Source organism: Tinamus guttatus, unplaced genomic scaffold (assembly GCF_059628265.1).
Source record: "Tinamus guttatus ecotype Peru unplaced genomic scaffold, ASM5962826v1 Tinamus_guttatus_pri_ptg000293l, whole genome shotgun sequence".
NCBI classification, from domain to species: Eukaryota; Metazoa; Chordata; class Aves; order Tinamiformes; family Tinamidae; genus Tinamus; species Tinamus guttatus.
Window position 1 is genome coordinate 163,824 of NW_028288827.1, and position 19,298 is coordinate 183,121.

The following is a 19,298-nucleotide window of genomic DNA, read 5'->3' on the forward strand; positions in this document are numbered from 1 at the left end:
AATTAAAGGACTCCAACGTACATCCTGGACAGATTTTAAAAAGACATGTACAATATATCAACTATTATCTCCCAAGCTTTTATTACCTCCCACACTTCTCACGCAGACATAAGAGTTTAATGATAAGACACCCACACGCATGCATGGCTATGATTTATGGAGAGGGGACCACATTCAATTCTAGTTAAAAGCACTTGGCATTCCAGCAGACCATAAAATCCCTTCCTGCGCCTGAGAAAGGATGCAGAGACGATTTCCATAACGGACACCACACTTAGTAGGGAATTGTGTCTAGCACGACACCCACACTACCAGACAGCACTACACATGTTAATTTATACAGTCATTATTTCCTTCCAAAGTCTGTCTCCTAGGAGGATAAAGTCACAGCGAAAAACACTAACTCTAAACAACAAAGGAGTTAATTTGTACATAAGGTGCAATAATTACAAGTATTTCACTTTTCTCACTTTAGTAGTTGCCTTGTACTTGTTTAAAGTATGTGCCAAGCCACAGAGAAAATTTAATCTAAAATTAACTGGAGGGTTCTAAATATATACGGAAGCAAACTATTACACAGCTCACATGCTCCATGAACTGAGTACTGCAATTTGCAAATATGACAGTTCTTGACATATTGATAAGATGCTGAAAGCGATTTAAAATATCGAAAGATGGCATGAGAGTCATGGTGTAAAAACAGAAGAGGGGAAGGTACAGGAATATAGAGGAAAAAAAAGAGGCAATCAAAAAGACAGAAAGAAAAAGCAATTGAGAACAATTTATTTTGTACTACATTGATTGAAAAAAATTTAACAAGTTTTTTTTCCCCTCTTCTTCCAGTTGAAATACTACAAAGCCAAATGATCAAGATAAACATTTTCTACTTGGCAAGAATGAAGATTGCCGAAGAAACTACAAAATATGTAACAATGCATTAGCCTGACTAGGCACGCTACATGAGACTACAATTAAAGCCAATTTTTAATTTTTTTTAAAATGACCGACATAGAAGTTAATGATTAGATTTTATTCTCTATTTATTGCTCAAAATAAAGTTATTTAAATTATCATTCTTAAAAGACTGACAAGAAGAGAGAGCACACCAAGCTAAAAGCAAAACACTGGAGAAGGAAACAAGAGGCTTACAAAGTCTGCTAAGGCTTTTTCTGGTTCGTATCCCTTGATGTACTTGTTTACTAAACTTGCACAGTCCCAAGAGGGTCCCCGTTAAACATATTTTCAATCCATGAAATAGCCTTAGCGTAAATGACAAACACACTCAGTCCTACAATGGTTTTCCCTTGGCATTTGTTCATTTTAGTGCTGCAAATTAAATTATGCATTTGCATCAACTGCTGTCACCAGAACTTTCTTTTCCGACCGCTACAGAAGCTAAAAAACATTTGTTTGGGAAACTGAACAACTTTTGCAAAGCTTCAGAGCAGCCTAGAGCTCTGGGTAGAGAGTGTAAATATATCTCAGACAGGGAAAAACACCAATAAGCTCACCAATAAGCAATTACAACCAAAAGAGCTACTCCAGCAGAAAACGTAGTGACAGAAGGCAATGCAGTCTAAAGTTTACAGAAAGAAAACTATGAAGATTGTGGGATCAGAATAGGCACAAAGCTAATGAGCACATTTTCCATCTACACTAAGACTGTTCTAGGACAACTTCCTTAACTGCAAAAATGTAAAACAGTGCACTTTCAATTACATAAAGTCCATTCATAATAAGCAGTTGTGTAACCTAGATTGCATGTAATCCCTGGCCAAGAATCATTGTTACAAATTCAAAGGCCCTTTATTTATTCTGCTTTATCTCCCAGATTGCTCTGAACTAGAAGCAACGAACAAGACACCGGGTGATGACTATATTGTACAGCAAATGTGCAATTTAACCTTTAACAGAAATGACAGCACCAACAATATTCAACAGGGGGTAATATATATCACAGAGGAGGAAGAGTCATAGAGAAAGAAATGCTGCCAACCAGCTGGTTGTCACCTCCCATTAGAATTTTTTTTTCGATTGTAGGTGACAGCTTTGCAAGCAGCAGTTTCACTTAAGTCTATTCAGTTCTTTGAAATGTGTGTTTGGGAAGAAATCCGCCTGCTATAATCTTATACTTGCTTCCATGCTGGAACATATGATTTCCTAGCAAATCCTCTGGATAAAGAGAATAAGCATGTTTTTAGCAACATGCTTCACATTTAATAACAACTACTTTTTCTCCAAGGAAACATTTTCCCTCCTAAAGGAACCTTTGTTCCTGTGTTTCTGTTTTTGAACCTGTGCTTGAACAAGCACGGGTATTATTTTCTTTTGGGCAAGTCCTTTTTTGGATGCGGTAGCTTCGAGGCTCCAAAGCGCGATGCCGAACTGCACTGCACAGAGCTGTCTGACACATTCTAGTTCCTGGCCTGCTTACCACACACCACAAGATTAATTAGCAGTTTACTAATATATCCTGCCAAGCATCCTTTAAGAATTTTGTAGCTAATCTCGCAACATTTTGAAAATTGCATTTTCTAGACTTTTTTTTATAGCAATTATGATAATTCAGACCTTCAAAAATTCTCAAAGAACAGTTTCTTGTACAGGTAACTCGTTACGCATGTCACCATGTTATGCTTAATCTTGCACTACAGAAACCCAACAGAGTTCCAAAAGTTTTACTTCAAGAAGAGTATAGTTATGTCCTCTGTTCAGTAAAATTGCTTTCACCACACATATTTTGTTACATTTTCTGTATTTTTCTATATGAAACAACAATTAACATGAAAGACCCAAATGTTCAGCAGTGACTCGAGAGACACAAGCTCTTTTCAGTGTTATTTAATTATGCCGATATCAAGTGGTTTAAAATATCACAGCTTAATATAAAACACATATATTGAGGTTAAGACAAATGTTTATAATGGATGCGGAGGAGGATCACGAGAGGAAGCAAAGTTTGGGGGAAACACATTTGGGAGAAAACGACACTTCCGTCCTAGGCACTTGGATCTAACAAGAAAACAAGCGTGTTTCAAACTTTGTACCAAAATCCTCCATAAATACAAGAATTGCAGTTCTGGATAGAAACATCCACATTTAATCATGCAGTAACTAAAGATGACTATCTATTACACATAAAGACCAACTACATTTTACTTTGTTAGATTTTCTGCTGCTGCATGGCAGAGTGATGACTTCAACGCATGGCTATGTGGAATCTGTTGTTCCACTACAGCTGTGATCGTGCAGCATTTCTGCTTCTAAAAGAGGCTCAAATAGGTTTGAATCTACTTCCAGAAGCTGCTTCGATTTGGTTTTGTTTCTCATTTGCAAGAAAGTCAACTCGGTTATGTCTGAAGGAGTAAGATGTTAAAGAGACATAAAAAGACCAAGTAGACCATATGTTTTCTTAATTTAGAAGGCTCGTAATAAATATCTTAAGCATAACAGCCTGGGAATTTTGAAGTTAATACTTTATACCAACACTGCTTGCACAATCACTATCATTTCGTCAGTTTTTGAAGGTAAACTTTCTGAAAGGCAGTTTTACACAATTTATTGGCCAAATACCTTTTGAACTCCCAACCCGAACCAACAAGAGTGGCTGAGGATGGTTCACCCCAACATTCCTACCAGACGTCAAGGTGCTCCCTGTATGCTGTACCACATGACATCCTATGTGGTCTACAGCTGGAAGGTCACATCTTCCCTCTGCAAATGTTTAAATATTGTGACTTTAAAGATCTTCTTACTGCTTTTGACATCATTAACATAGAAGAAGTATTTAATCTGCTCTACTGGGAAATACAAAATGTACCTGTATTTCCTCCATCACTATTAATTACAGAGCAATATCAAGAAGTGTCACCTTTGTGCTCAACCTGTTCTTACAAGAACTCAGTACCTTTACCAAAAAAGTTGAAGGCTTAGCATGAGCTCAAATTAAAAAAGGAAAAAGGTTTCCACTGAAGTTAATGGGATACTGCATGAGTGCGATCACACCCGGCATCAGAGCCCTATTCTGTTTTAAAGTCATAAATATATACACTGTGTCCCATGGAGCACATGGAAAGGATGCATCCCATACCCTAGAATTTGTCATCGACCCCCGATCAATGACAATTTTCAGAGTCGGTTCTCCTTAGAGTGAGAGCTATACAGTTTCCAGTATGTTAACAAATGTTCAAAATCAAAGTATTTAGAATAACATAAGAGCAGCTTATACAACTGGAAAAGAGATAAGCCCTTGGGCACGCAGCTCCTAGTTAAAATTCTCTCTTAAGAAAAGACACGTTCTTTTGCTAGTCTAAAAGAAAAGCTTGTAAGCCTGATTATCATAATACAAGACTTTCCTTGAGAGTGCAAAGGAAAATATAACTATGATTCCTCTCAGCAAACAATCCACTTTTCAAATATTCCATTGGCTAGTCCTTTTTTATTATTATTTTTTCTTCAAATTCACTTCACCAAACAGTGTATTTGGGGATATACAAAAACTCCCCAAAAATCAGGAACAGAGCCCCCTGGAAGGCATGCCCATTGACATCTCGTTCATCTAGATGACATCTGATACATCTAGAAATCTCACAGGACAACTAGATAATCTTATGGGGGAAGGAAGAGAGATCTGCTCCAGACTGTCCTCTCAATATCCCTGTGCATCCCATTAGCATCATCTGGCGTTCTGGGAAGGTGGTTTCCCATTAATATCTATGTATATTACACGTACTTTTCTTCATGAGGTATAAGTGCAAAATAAATCTGTGAAGCTAGCCTTAAATACCTTCTAAAGTTGTATTAAATAAGGGCCATCATCTGAAGCTGATTTAAGAAAGTTTACTGATATAAGCTCTGGCATCCCTGAGAAATATAAAGACTTATACATAGCCCCTAGACACATATTAAAATTTACAAAAAGTCTTGTAATAACAACCATTTTACACAAAAATATGGCAGAAATAAGTGGACTTAAACGGGCTTTGAATGTTAAGAATGGTAGTATAAAACTATCTCACTTACTGCATTAGCTAATTAATGTCATTTTTGCTAAACTAAAACCACCAGAAAAGTAAACAGACAGCTCATTCAGATCAAGACTATAGGTCTAGATATTTACTTATTAACACCTTCTCATCATGCTGAGTAAAACCTCAGATATTAACAGGAAAAATGAGAAATTTAGCCTTTGCGCAATTATTAGGAATTACTTGAGCTCGGCTCATCCTGAAATTTTTCACTTGGAAGGAAAACCTTGGCTTGTTCCTGACCACAATTCACTTACAAAATTTAGTTTCCGAATTTATTACCTTTGCTATTCAGAAGAAAAGTGACAAGGTCTCAACTCTGTCATTATTAATATCCATAACAGGAAGACGAGGTTTGGATCTCTGCCAAGGAACAAGTCTGTCCATTGAACTCCAGCAGTTCCATGATAGCAAGTCCCCTGCAAGTCCCACAAAATGCTCCAAAATCAGTGGAAACAAGGGCAATGCTAGGAACAAGGGAAGAGGTAACATCTATCTAGAAAGTCCAAACATTGAAGTTATGCTTAAAATAAAACAAAAATAAAGTGCAAGAACCTGTTGGATCAAAATCCTTGGCATTTTGCATGAACAAGCACCTAACAAAGCTCCAAAAAGTCATGTTTATTTTTCAGTATCAGAACTTCAAGACTAATTTCTTTTTCATATAAAAACATTTCTGGTGCAAGCATTCACATGCACAACGGCCACATACACATAGGCAAGGACTTTCATGCCAGCCTACCAAATCATAGCTGAGTTAAGAGGATATGAGGGAGCCATCTCTGTTCTCTACATGCACATTCTGTCTTCACCAGGTCCAGGCTTCTCCATTCCTTCCATCACACAGGCCAGAAACCAAAGATGGAAAGGACAAGAAGATAATGCGAGACATTTGTGCAACCAGGGATTTGCTGCTGCATCTTCACCTTGGATGTCAGCAGGAATGTTTTTGAGCTTTCTAATAAGATGAGTTTGTGGAAGCTGTGCCATCTGAAGACAATTCCAGCACGTGGGTAGTGCTACACTTTGTGTACACCCTTCTGTTACTCCCACTGCGCTCAGTGCTTTAATAAAAGATACTGCCTCTCCCTACAAACCTTGCCTGCTTAGATGATCACAACTGCAACATCAGGACAACTTTAGTGCCATTTTCATACAATATAAAGGCATTCTTTCATGGAAAGCTTTGGGCACACAATTATATTATACCACCACCAGCAAAGCATTCTTTAAACACCTAAACAAAATTACTGAGAAACAAGCAAAAACTCATGCTTTCCTGTGTAGGTAACTGTTACATTTCCACATAAGACAACAACTTATTTTTCAATAATGCAAGTCCATTCTTTCACCAGGACGCCTACACTGAGGTGCCACATTCTTTTCCTGCTAATAGTATTTTTCTTTCTCCAGAATGAGTCACTCTGGAAAATGCCACTTACTTGAAAGAGAAAAATTGACAAATAAACCCAGTTGTGATGAAAAAGTAACTTTCACTGCTATATACTGCACACACCAATAACAAACTTCAGTATGGAAAATAGTTCCTCCTGCACACCTCCTGAACAACAGTTACTTACTTCGGGAGAAGGAAATAAAATTTACTCTGCAACTGTTTCTGCGAAAATTTCTAATTCACTGCAAAGCACATGATTTCTCTTTGGCTTTATTCTAAATTGGCTGGGAAATCTTTCACAGAAAGAAGGAAAATGTTTTTGATGGCTTGTTCAAAAGGAAAAATAGCCATTTATCAGGTTATGTAAAAATCTCATACTTGTGTTGGAAACTACAGTTTGGCAGAACACATTTAATTACGGTTGGCTCTTTTAAAGTATTAAGTAAAAATAACTGTGTTATAATCATATTAGGGTTCGTCTTTGTTGGTTTAAGACAAAGATTTTAGTCAAAGACCTCATTAAATCTTAGCTCCTCCATGGCTCTATAGAACAGGAAAGAACAGCTATAATTCATACAAATAAAAAAAGTGAAAAGATTTCCAAGCTTGTTAGGCTAAAATGTAAAGAATAACATTTTCTCACACAAAAATATGTGAAATAGAAATAGCTGTTGAAATTAAATTTGTCTCAAAAATCAACCTTCAAAATGAGAAACAAACACTTCAATCTATACACACAATGCACAGGGATTTTGCACAGAATTTAGGCCATTTAGGCCAGAATTTAGGCCACAGCACACCAGCAAGACTGCATCTTTGCAGAATTACCAAGTTAATACATATAAGATTTCTGTAGTATATTCACTTACTCTCCAAAGTAATTTTGCTTCACAGTGTTCAGATTAAGTGTACTCTTCACAAACTTCTCACAGTTACAGAAACATACCACACAGTTCACTTAAAATACAATCAGCATAGCAAAACATAGACGTGGCAGATTCATTGGCCTAGTGTAGGCTGAGAGTTTCTGCATGAATCTGCAAGATGGTGAAATTTCAAAATTCGGACATTGATGCAAGCAAACACTTTCCGTATAGGTTAAATGGATGTAAATCTGATTTTGAGTCTTGGCATGAGTGAAAATTTTGTTTCAGTAACAGATTTGTATTTTTCAGTAATAAATTTATTTGGTAACAGTTTGCATTATTCAGTAATAAATGTGCATTTCTTTCCAACATTTATATTCAAGAGGTAGGATGGCATTTTTTCACTTGCAGTAATGACTTTTTCTCCCCCAAATCCGAGTTCTTCAGTCACCTGTACGCAGTTCTAAGAGCCAAAAAGACAGTTATCACTTGCTGCAAGAAAAACTCTGCTGTCATTGAGTAAACCAACAGCTCAGATTAAGGCCATATTCATATACCAGACACATATACTAGATCAGATCTCCCGTGTAACTGCAAAACATCTGCTGCTGGCTGGAAAGCCATAAGCACTGCTGTATCTACAAGATGAATGCTTATGTTTTGCTGCTTTAATTTCATAATAGAGATTTAATGCAATTAACAGGTAGCAAAGTCATTGCTCCTCTTGTCCACTTCAAGTGACACATTTGCCAGCCTTATACAACTATGCCCCTGTGAGCACCTGCTCTTCACTTTTTTAAATTGCACTCTGTTTCCAAGGCAGAGGTGTTACCTCAAGGTTTTCTAGGCTTCTCCCCCAATAAAATTATGTATAAGGCCATTTCAGAACTTGAACTAATTAGAGCATGATCCACTGCTTGCACAACTGATTTGTCCTGCTCCTATGCCCAAATGCTATATCCATCCCATGGATAAACTCTTCTGCTTTCACCCTGTATCCATTAAAAAAAAAAAAAAACCTGCAGAAACTGAGCATTAGCTTTTATTTCAGGAAGGGCTTAAAAGAGAAATATTTTCATTTCATGGCAGATACACTAAAAAATCCCTCATCACTCATTTGGGGAAGAAGCAGGCAAAAGGACCTAAGCAGAAATACACCCCAACACACACTTTCAGCTTCATCTATGGGTAAAGTCCATAACCGATTGCACTGCAAAATGGATCAGGTTTGTGAAAATAGGTTTTCATTTCGAAATAAAACTGCCTTCCATATCCTTAAAAAAGGCTTTGGCGGTGTTCTTCGCCTCCTGGAGAACAGTAATCTTGACTGCCTCTTCTTTCGGAGCAGATAAAAGTTCCCAACTGAAGTCAAATCCATATGTGGTGTTTCCCTTCGTGCAAAAGTTAAGTATGTTCTCCGAAATCACCAGAAAACATTCACACTTTTTTGCATGAAACGAAAGTGGAAAAGAAATATTTTGGTATAAAGAACTCTTCAACAAAGCAGGAACGATTAGATTCTAAAGAGAAAATGCAAAAATCAAATGGCAATTCTAAAGAACTGATACTCCAGCAGCCTTCTGTAGAGAAGAAAAAAAAAAAAGAGACAGAAAGAGGAGCTAGGTAAACAGCATTTACAGAGGCTGTCAGTCCACAATGTAGGCTTTGCATTTATTTGGTATTTGAATATGACCAATAACAGAAAAACAAAATTCAGCAACTACAACATGTTAAACTGTAGAGATCAGGGAGAAGGCAAAAGAGCCATCTTGCTGTGCTGAACGTGGCAACAGCTCATCCAAACACTCTGATGTACGGAGCCTCCCACCAACAAAAGGTGTTAGAGACAGTAGCTGTACGACGGAAGAGAAATGGCTTAAACATGTAATTTATTAACAACTGTGGCTTTAGATGGAATTAATCCATTAGCAGAGCTGACGACTGAATTTTGACACAGAACAAGAAAATCATACCTTACCATACTCCTCAGCCCTGGCCAGAAAAGTAGCTCAGTTTCTCCTGTTCATTCATTTCACAAGCCGCCCTCCCCCTCAAAAAAGCTGTCAATAAGTAGGTATCAACTGTAAAATTATTTGTAACACACTATCAACATACCTGAAACCAAATACTCCATTTTTCCTGCCCTACTGAACAACTCACAAACCCAAATGTAAAGCAGGAGAGCATGTTTTGGGGGAAACACTAAAAATACACTAAAAAATATCAAGAATAATTGCCTTACAACTATATAAACCCAGCTGTGTTGTTTCAATATCCTGTATTAGTTAAAAAAAAAAAAAAAAAAAAAGAAAAAGAAAAAAAAAGAAACACCTTCATGGTCACATATTAATCCCTACATATTCTGTTATCTATAATCCAGAAGGGTGATTTTCAAAACATTTAAGCTTTGACAACACTCAAATGAGAAGTTCTGTGAGCCACTGAACATAATACTGAACCAAAGTGAAAATAAATTCAGTTTAATTCCCAGATTTGGGTCCATTTCTTGGATGACACAGCCAACGCACTTTACCACTTCGCGTTTTTTTCAAAAGTAAATTGGAAATAATTTTTAGATTTTATAGTATTTACAGTTTTTTTTTTTTAAAAAAAAAAAGCATTGTCAGATTTGTGGCTTAAACATGCTATGCAGGAATCAATACTTTTGTTGACTCTGGGTTTTTAAGTGAAGAGGCATAAACAGCTTTCTTGACATTCCCAAGCTGAAGTATAAAAGACTTTTCTAAAAGATCAAACTTAAAATTTAAGCAATTAGCTGTAAGAAGACTTCTCTACTTATATAAGTATTTTATCACAATTTCAGTTAACCTGGATTTCTCTAGAGTTAAGAGTTTGAAGTACAGGAATTTTTTTCAACAATATATTTTTTTTTCTAGCCCTTACTTTTGCAAGATACCATGCTTTAAAACTTTTAATGCTACAATACCTCAACCTGATTCTTGTTTTTCCCTAACAAGCAGTTTCTCCCATAAAATTAAAGAAAAATCATCAGTTTAGAGGCAATAGGAGTTGGCTGTTGTATTATATAAGGGGTTATTTGAGGCTGCTCAGTGTTTTGCAATATTAAGATAAATGTCAAGGAGATAAATCACCAATACACCTTGTGAAAATTGCTGCAGAGCTCCTAGTAAACATGAGAGCACACATGGTTCCCATTAGGATTTGCATTACCGGAGAAGTCAGCAGCTGTGGCCACGAACCACAACCGCACCGTGCTTTGTCCTGTCCATACCCAACGGTGACCCCTGTCCCAAGTAGCTTATGATCCACATATAGGACAAGAAGCAAAATGCACTGATAGAAAGAGATTGGAAAAAGAAAAAAATGCATTAGTCAACATAACAGGTGGTGTTATCCACCAGGAGTCTAGGCATTCTCAGGTAGAAATGACAGATGAAAGGCTTTTAAAAGGCCCTAAAGAATAAAAATATTTAAGCTTTGAAACTGCTAAGTACAAATTTATTGAGAGTTTAGAAGTTAGGCTGTGAGAGCATGGGCTCTGCAGCAGGATCCTAGAATCCCAGGATGTTTGAGGTTGGAAGGGGCTTCCAGAGACCATCCAGTCCAACCCCTGCTCCAGCAGGGACACCCAGAGCAGGGGCACAGGGTGGCATCCAGGCGGGTTTGAAGATCTCCAGAGAAGGAGCCTCCACAGCCTCTCTGGGCAGCCTGTGCCAGGGCTCTGGCACCCTCACACCAAAGAAGTTCTTCCTCACATGGAGGTGGAACTGCCTGGGGTTCAGTTTGTACCCGTTACCCCTTGCCCTAAAATGCTGAAAGGATGCTGAAAGCGTTTCAGGTTTATGCCGTTTGTCACAGGCAGTGCAAAGCGTGTGCTCAGCAGGTTCTACCAAGGCTAGGTCTAAGCCAGGCTCCTCCTGCAGCGGCTGCAAGGGCAAAGTTACTGCAGCCAAGGCCCCAGGCCCCAGACTTTGGGGCAGCCAGTGCCCGGGCAGGCTTCCAGAAGTCAGATTGCCGCATAGCTGTCCTATACACTTGTATCATTCAAAAACATGAAGACAAATTTGATTAAAAAAATAAAAACAACACTGTGTACATCAACAAAAACACATGAGAACCTGATAGCAAATATATCTCTGGCCTCCAGAGATATATGTCAGAGGCAATGCTTTTCTAAACAACTGTAATTAGGACAGAACATGGGCTTTATCTGTGGAAAAAAAAAGGAAAATAAAGATATTTAATGGAGACATTCACACCCCAGGTTGATACTAGCTCATTCCAACCTTAAATCAGCTTCCCTGGTACGCATAGCACTGTACATTGTATGCCACAGGTTTTGGCCAGGATCTAGCTGCTCCCAAATTTACTGCGCTCCCTGGACAGATTCTGCAGTTCAAACCTGCCACAGCTACATTACTGCTATTACTCTACTACTTAATTTCAATGCTATGTTTGAACTGCAGATACAGGTTTTGCTGCAGTTCAGATCTGCCTTTGGAGAAACTTAAAAACCAAAGGTAAAGAACTGGACCCTGATTCAAGCATAATCAAAGATACCCTGATTACTGTGACAACGGGGTGATGCTGTTGTGGACTGTAAGCAAGAAATAAGAGTAACAGAAATGGAATAGAGGTCTAAGGTCCACATTTTCATGATGATGAGCACGAACAGACAATTAAACATTTATGACAAAGCACCAGGGACACTGACAAAAAAAAAATCAATTTATGTAGCAGACTGTAAAAAAGCTCCATAAGGCATAATGAAAAGTTCTGAAAGGTAGAAAGATCCAGCATGAAATACATGTAACTAAAAGAAAAGTTCACCGGCTTGTAAGAAATGGCAAATACACATTGGTTAAAGTACTGCTGTGTCTTTGATATGTTTTATCTAGATATTGGAAACCAGGCTAAATAATGTGTTTTTCCTCAGTGACTTTCTATATAACACACTAAATATGAATAACGAGTTTTCTTGTAACATTAAAGATAACCGTGCAATTCTTTCTATTAATTAGAATATAGCACAAAAAGAGGAATAAATCAAGAGTATATGCAGTCACAGAGTTATAAAGTAGGTAATCAGTCTCCTGCAAGAACACTAATGATGAACGACATAACGCAGGCCAAAGCACACACCTATAGGAGGGCAAGCCATTAACAGGCAGGAATGTTTGTGTAGCTCCAACCCAAGAGCACTGTCATGAGAAAACAAATAGCTGTTGATCTTTGTACACCAAATTCTGCAATTTATATTACTGACACAATAGTGCACTTGTGGGCCAGATTAGTCACCTGATTAATTTTTGTAACTAAACAAGTCAAATCAGCTACAGCTCTTCATGATTTTCTTACATGTACAACATTCAACTCATTTCACCCACAAACACTTGAACTGTACAAAGTGAACATGACTACTGCTGCAGTAATTCCTAAGTAATTCAAGGTGCATTTGTTTTTGTTTTGTTTGTAAATAACAGAAAGCATTAACTGGACCAGCTATTTCAAGTGAAAACACTTAAACTGACTTCATATATTCACAAGTCATTTATACCTTTACAACACAACAATAAAATGTACCTAGGATATAAAGTGCCACTTCACATTTTTTTTGGCACACCTACAAAAAAGACTGCAATGATACAAAGCAGGCTTAAAGTCAAAGAGACTGTGCACAAGAACGTTATCTATGAGGTTAAAAAGCTAGAGTATTGTTATTTTCCATGGCTCCAAAACCACAATTGCTTACTGAACTACTGGATGATACATAACGGGAACAAAACTCTAATCAAGGTATTTTATATACAAGATAGAGAAACACATTTTTGCACACAGATAACTCATATGCAATCAGAGGCCAAGGCAAGGAGAAGTCATTGGTTGGAGGACACAGGATTTTGGACAGAAGGAAAGTGGCTACAAGGGATGAGAAACAAGAGGGGAAATGGTGGAAAAGGAGACCACAGGGCAGACATCTCAGTGTATGCAATTATCACTGCTGTTCAACCATCAGCAAGGCTGGGGGAAGGAGACACATGGTGCTTATAGAATTTTGCTGCTCCGCTGCTGCGGTGCATGTGACTGTGACTACAAATACGCGTAACATCATATAGGCTAAGGCGGGTGACTCAGACATCCAGTTTAATAACTGCAGTTTGCCAAGTTTGCAAACATTATCTTCAAAAGTTCTTATAAAAATAAAAGACTAAAAAAAAATCAGGCTATTTTCATCCTATGTAGATCGCATGAAGGATATTTCAATAAGATTTTTTAAGCATTATGTGCTTTTCAAAAGATGCTGAACAACTTACATGGAAGAACTGAAAGTTCACTTTTACTTTCTCCTGTAAAATCATATTCAGAGGTACTAAGGATGGACAAACACACCATTTAGTCTATTCAATGCTATTATATCCAAGTTTCATTTATAGTCCAAACAGCCTGAACAATGTATGCAGGCAAGTAATTCTGACACACACAAAAAAATAAAACGAAAAATAGCTAAACATCTGCGCACAAACAGAAGGAATATTTCTGTTTTCTAATAGCATGGTGGCATTTATTTTTTCTCCCTTCCCTGAGTGGGTCCTTTGAGAGTGTTTTTAAAAGTCTGTTCTACACAGAGCTTTAAGTGAAGATACTTAATGCACCAGAAGATGATATGGCACTTCAGGCACTCATGGAAGCAGCAACAAGACAAGTGTAGGAGTATGCCAAGGGAGTGCTCAAGAGAGCGGTTCAAGAGGAGTGAAGGGGGTGGAAGTGTAGGAAGAGACTAGAACAGACGTAGGCAGAAGCCTTTAAGAGTCTGCAGTAAGAAATGCAAATTTCATACACAAGTAGCAAGGAAAAGGTTAGGCAGAGATATGATATCACTCATATGATTAGGAACATGATTTCACAACAGCTTCTCCCAGCCTTCGATGGGGAATCTAGGAAAACATGACCTGTATTAGCTTTTATTGACCTAATAGTGCCTGTGAAGCCAGCTCGTGTTGCCTATTGTGGAAGACAGAAAAAGAGATCTCAAAACTTGGAGTGGCAGTGGCCTAATTCTGCAGGCCAGGGACTGCTCCACAGCAAGGCTCTCTCTTGGACAGAGTAAGGGGTAGGCAGTGAGTAACCTCCTACACAAACCTCGGGATGAAGGGTCTGGAAATACGAAGGGTTAAAAGGAGTATTACTGAATACAACCTGCTCCAGGTGAGCCCACAAGGAAAGAATAAATAAATAAAAGGTATTTTGTGCATGGCGTCACTAACAAAAATATACTTGAGCATGACTAGAGAGATTAGAACTAAGCTGAATAAAAAGATGAGGTAAATATAGAATATGCAGTGAAAACTACTCTCCAGTCATAAGCAAAAGTACAAACCACATATTGAAAACTGCTTTGGAAAATCAACTGAAAAGCAAATTTCCCTGGCAAGTGAAAAGGAAGAAGAGAACATACCTGTTGGGATTCTCAGAATAAAATGGCAGCAGTGAGCAATTTATTTAGAAAGAGAAGAGAAATTAATCAAACTGCAAAGCAAACATCTGTTTCTGTGACACGCCATGGGCACAGCCCAAACACAGTCTTGTCCTACGCCCCAAGAAGGCAAACTGGAAAGCAGACGGGAGCTCTGTGCAGCTTCGTCTTGCACAGAAGCTGCAAAGTGTTTAGGGAAACGCACCAAGTTAGAGCTGTGCTCTTTTACTGCCTCCATGAGGAGATCCAGATGCATCGTCACAGGCTGTGAAATAGTTCCTGGCAAACTCAGGGCCTGAACTTTAATATTCCCCCAGGATGCAGCCAGTGAAGGGATTTCATCAGAGACCAGAATAGATAGCAAACGTTCCTAAAGTAACCAGCTCACAAGGTGTTATTCAGTTTAGCAGGAAAAAGTAACATGTATCATTATTTTTCTCAAGATTATATGCACACACACATATATTAATAAGCAACTAAAACAATGTGCTCTATAACAAACATGAGAAACCTTTTTCTTACAAAAAGATTATATTAAGCTCGAATATTCTTCAGTAGATGTCCAAACTATTGAGAGCAAAAGCTCTGCGGAGAAAGACCTGGGTGTCATGGTGGACGACAAGTTGACCATGAGGCAGCAGTGTGCCCTCGTGGCCAAGAAGGCCAATGGGATCCTGGGGTGCATTAAGAAGAGCGTCTCCAGCAGGTCGAGGGAGGTGATCCTGCCCCTCTACTCAGCCCTGGTGAGGCCGCATCTGGAGTATTGTGTCCAGTTCTGGGCTCCACAGTACAAGAGGGATGTGGAGCTGCTGGAGAGAGTCCAGCGCAGGGCCACAAGGATGATCAGGGGCCTGGAACATCTGCCCTATGAGGAGAGGCTGAGGGAGCTGGGCCTGTTCAGCCTGGAGAAGAGAAGGCTGAGAGGGGATCTAATCAGTGTATATAAATACCTCAAGGGAGGGAGTGCAGAGGACGGGGATGGTCTCTTTTCAGTGGTGGCCACTGATAGGACTAGAGGAAATGGCCGGAAACTGAAACATCCAAAATTCCATAGGAACTTAAGGAAAAATTTCTTAACAGTGAGGGTGACAGAGCACTGGCACAGGCTGCCCAGAGAGGTTGTGGAGTCTCCTTCTCTGGAGATCTTCAAAACCCGCTTGGACGCAGTCCTGCGCCACGTGCTTTAGGTGTCCCTGCGTATGCAGGGGGGTTGGACTAGATGATCTCTAGAGGTCCCTTCCAACCCTAAGCATTCTATGATTCTATGATTCTATGAAAAGGTCCAACCACAAAAGATCACAAGCTACTCATACCAGTCATGAAAATAATCAGTCAGCTTCTCAGGATTGATACATTTTTTTTGTATCTAGACCAATTCCACATATCTGCTTAAAAGCTATCAAGAATGAAATATGAACATTCTCTGAAAATGCTTATAATTCTTCAACAGAGACTTCAAAGAATATTTTTTCAACATTTTAAATAACTTGAAGTGCTGAATTTATCGAAAGAGGTAACTTTTTTTTTTTTTATGTATTAACATTCGGAAAAAGAAAAAAAAACAAAAAGTTCATCAGAGCTACTTCTATGGCTTGTTCCCTTGCAGGGATGACATCTCTGCAAACACAATTGCTTCATATTGTAAAATATCTACAGGTAGAGACCGTGATAAGTCTCTATAGCTGATAGGTCAGCTTTTCTTTATAGAGCAGACACACTGATATCACTGTTTGAAAAAGAAATGGGCTACAGGTGTGTTTATAAGAGTGATCACACAGAGGGCCATATACTTCATAACTTTTGAAAAATTGTTTATAGAAAATATGACTCACTTGCCACCCCAGAGGCGATGCCATAAAGCAGTCCCCCTCCATCGGTTTGCTGATGAAAGACGTGGCTCCCTGGAGGAGGGCTTCTTTCTTGTCTAATGAAATTATACAGTAAAGTTTTCACAAGTCTGCTGGTGTATGGGAGACTGCAAAAGGAAAAGAAAACAGCTTTAATTGACTCAGAAGTTGCAAAATTCGGCTGAGCTACAAAGTCAAGGCTGTGCATCCTTTTGTTCTCTGGAACTAGACTATGCCTGGATTTTTAAAAAGTCTGATCACTTTTTCCATCTAACAGATAACAGATACTTGTTATCCTACCCAGGAGCCACGTGTTTGATTAGCAAAGTCCAGGCAAGGCACAAAAGCTGATGCTTGACATTAAGCATAGACTCAGCTCCTCGTGCTGAGTTATCTACCCACTTCTAGGTTAGAAAGGGAAACAACAGCAGGATTTTGCCCATTCAAAACTGCACTGGCTTTAGCAGAACATTGGGACCACCTTCAAGGGCAGAATCATGGAAACCTTCTTCGTTTATTTTCAGTTTTCAATATCACTTTCAAATCAACCTTTTAACACGTGGTATCACTGTATTCTTTTACCCAAGACACAACAGGAAAAATATTTATGCAAGGAAAAAACACCATATTCATTTGGTTTTTTTTATCTCGATGCTTCAGTCATATAAAGCAGGCAATAATAGCATTCCTCTATTCCCACAATATTTTCAGTGCTGTGTTTAGTGGGGGCCAATTTTCAAGGAGCTCTGGAACAACTGACTTCAAATAATCCTGAAAGGCGTACACGAAATCTATTGGATTTAAATATAGACTAAAATATTTCTAAAATAGAAGAGATTTTTATAGAAACAATTGGTTTCCAACTCTGGTGATGATCTCTAATTCTCTTCAACCCATGCCCTTTGAACTCCTCACATTATCTCAGATTCCTTACCCCCAAGATCTCCACCCCTCTACCCAGAGCCTACACATACAACTGTTTCTTTGAAAGCTGTTTTAAGCAGTCAATGAAATTATGCCAATAAATAAATAATTAAATAAATAAATATAGTTTTACTTAAATCAGCACTATAAGATTTAAACCTGAAACCTTCCAACAACTTTTAAGATAGATTTGTTTTGATGTTTTGTTTTCTTTTGGACAAAAACTGCATATCAAAATGCATTTCACCATGTCTTATTTTTAAGGACAAAGAGACTAAATGAGCCATCTGAAGGATTTGTCTTGCGATTAGCCACAGCCCCAGAACAGGACATACCAGCGACCACGCATCAGATGTTTATGAATGATGCTCTCTCGCAGAATTTCCTTGTGAAATAATTGGCAGGAGAGGAAAACTATCAGCGTTGTCACAGCCTCCAAGGAAATGCTGTACGTTATATCTCTGCAAGAAAAGGCAAATTTTTACAAAGGTTAATCCACCACTTTTGTTTACAAACTCCCTTCTGCCATAGGAACACATGGGAGGCTCCCATGTGGTTATACACTATGCAGCGAGTCTCAAGCGGGAACACGGAAATAACAAGTTCAAAAAACAGAAACACTTCATACGGACAATGGATTATTTTTCTTAGATGTAAGCGTTTTTCTGATGTGCCAAAGGACAACACAGTGTAAAAACAATGACATATCACCCAGAGCATTGGGATTTCGATTTTCAGACTACGCTTCATTCCAATACTAATAAAAATATCTTAGAAAATTAACTGGGCTGTTCTTTGTCCTGCTAAACACAATCGTCACCAAAGCATCATTCCAGGTCACAAAAAGGTTCAGCTTCCCAAACGCTGCTTCATTTGGCAGCAAATTGGGATCTCTAAGAATGAGGTAACACACAAATCCTCTCTTAACTATAAGAAATGCTTGGGATACCAACATGGCACACGTACAATTGTCCAACTGTTAAATGGTATTTGCAAGGCAAAGGTAAAGTACAAAACTTCAGGATGTTGCTGACTTCTACTGTCAATTCCAAAGAATGTATGGCAATGATTAGACACTGGCTGCACACAGATTAGCAAAGCTCATTAAGCTGGACAGGTTAATTAGGAAAAGCTGCACAGCAAACAGGACGGGAGAGTGATGTGCCGTTTTGGACACTGTGCAGTTTCTGTTCCCTAACTCTGCCTCAAGTGATCTTACTACGCATCATATTTCTAAAAAGGCAAGAAAAAAATGTTTTTTGCCTTCTCAATCAGTGAGAAAATTACAAATTACACAAAAAACTTTTAAAACACTACAGTTCCCTTCAGTATGAACCAGTATGATTATTGCTTTCAGTTAATATGGGCTTTTTTCCCTCCCCCAAATGGATGTCTCAGGTGCCTCAGAAACACCCCCTCGGCCATTAGAGATTGTTATTAAGCATTTTTAAAGTTTCCTCTGCTGTTACAGTTTTCACAGTATGCTTTAGGAGTTAATAACATTATGCTGTGTATAACAGGTATAAGGGGTCAATTAGCAAGTTACGCTGATGTTTTCCACGGAGCTTATAGAAATTGAAAGATCTCTTTGTATTTCCCAAATTCAAAGATTTTACGATATCTGTATTTAAAAAAAAAAAAAACCCTCCATCAGTCACACTGAATTTCCTTCTTGCTACTTTCTAACAATTACATTCTTAGCAATTGAAACAAATGTAAATACAAAACTGAGACTTTTTTCAAACAACGACTTACAACCTGTAGTGCAGTATCTCTAGAAAA

The 19,298-nt window shown here is 38.4% G+C and overlaps 1 protein-coding gene across 2 annotated transcripts in view; it reads right to left on the reverse strand.

Moving 5' to 3' along the window:
• The window catches only part of DYM (dymeclin), a 187,103-nt gene that overhangs the window by 131,693 nt on the left and 36,112 nt on the right, over window positions 1-19,298 (reverse strand). For both annotated transcript variants that reach the window (XM_088527844.1, XM_010217755.2), the window contains 2 exons: window positions 17,852-17,977; window positions 16,578-16,720 (listed from right to left, as the gene is read on the reverse strand). In XM_088527844.1, the coding sequence (XP_088383970.1) occupies window positions 16,578-16,720; window positions 17,852-17,977 (269 nt within the window). The remainder of the gene's footprint in view (window positions 1-16,577; window positions 16,721-17,851; window positions 17,978-19,298) is intronic.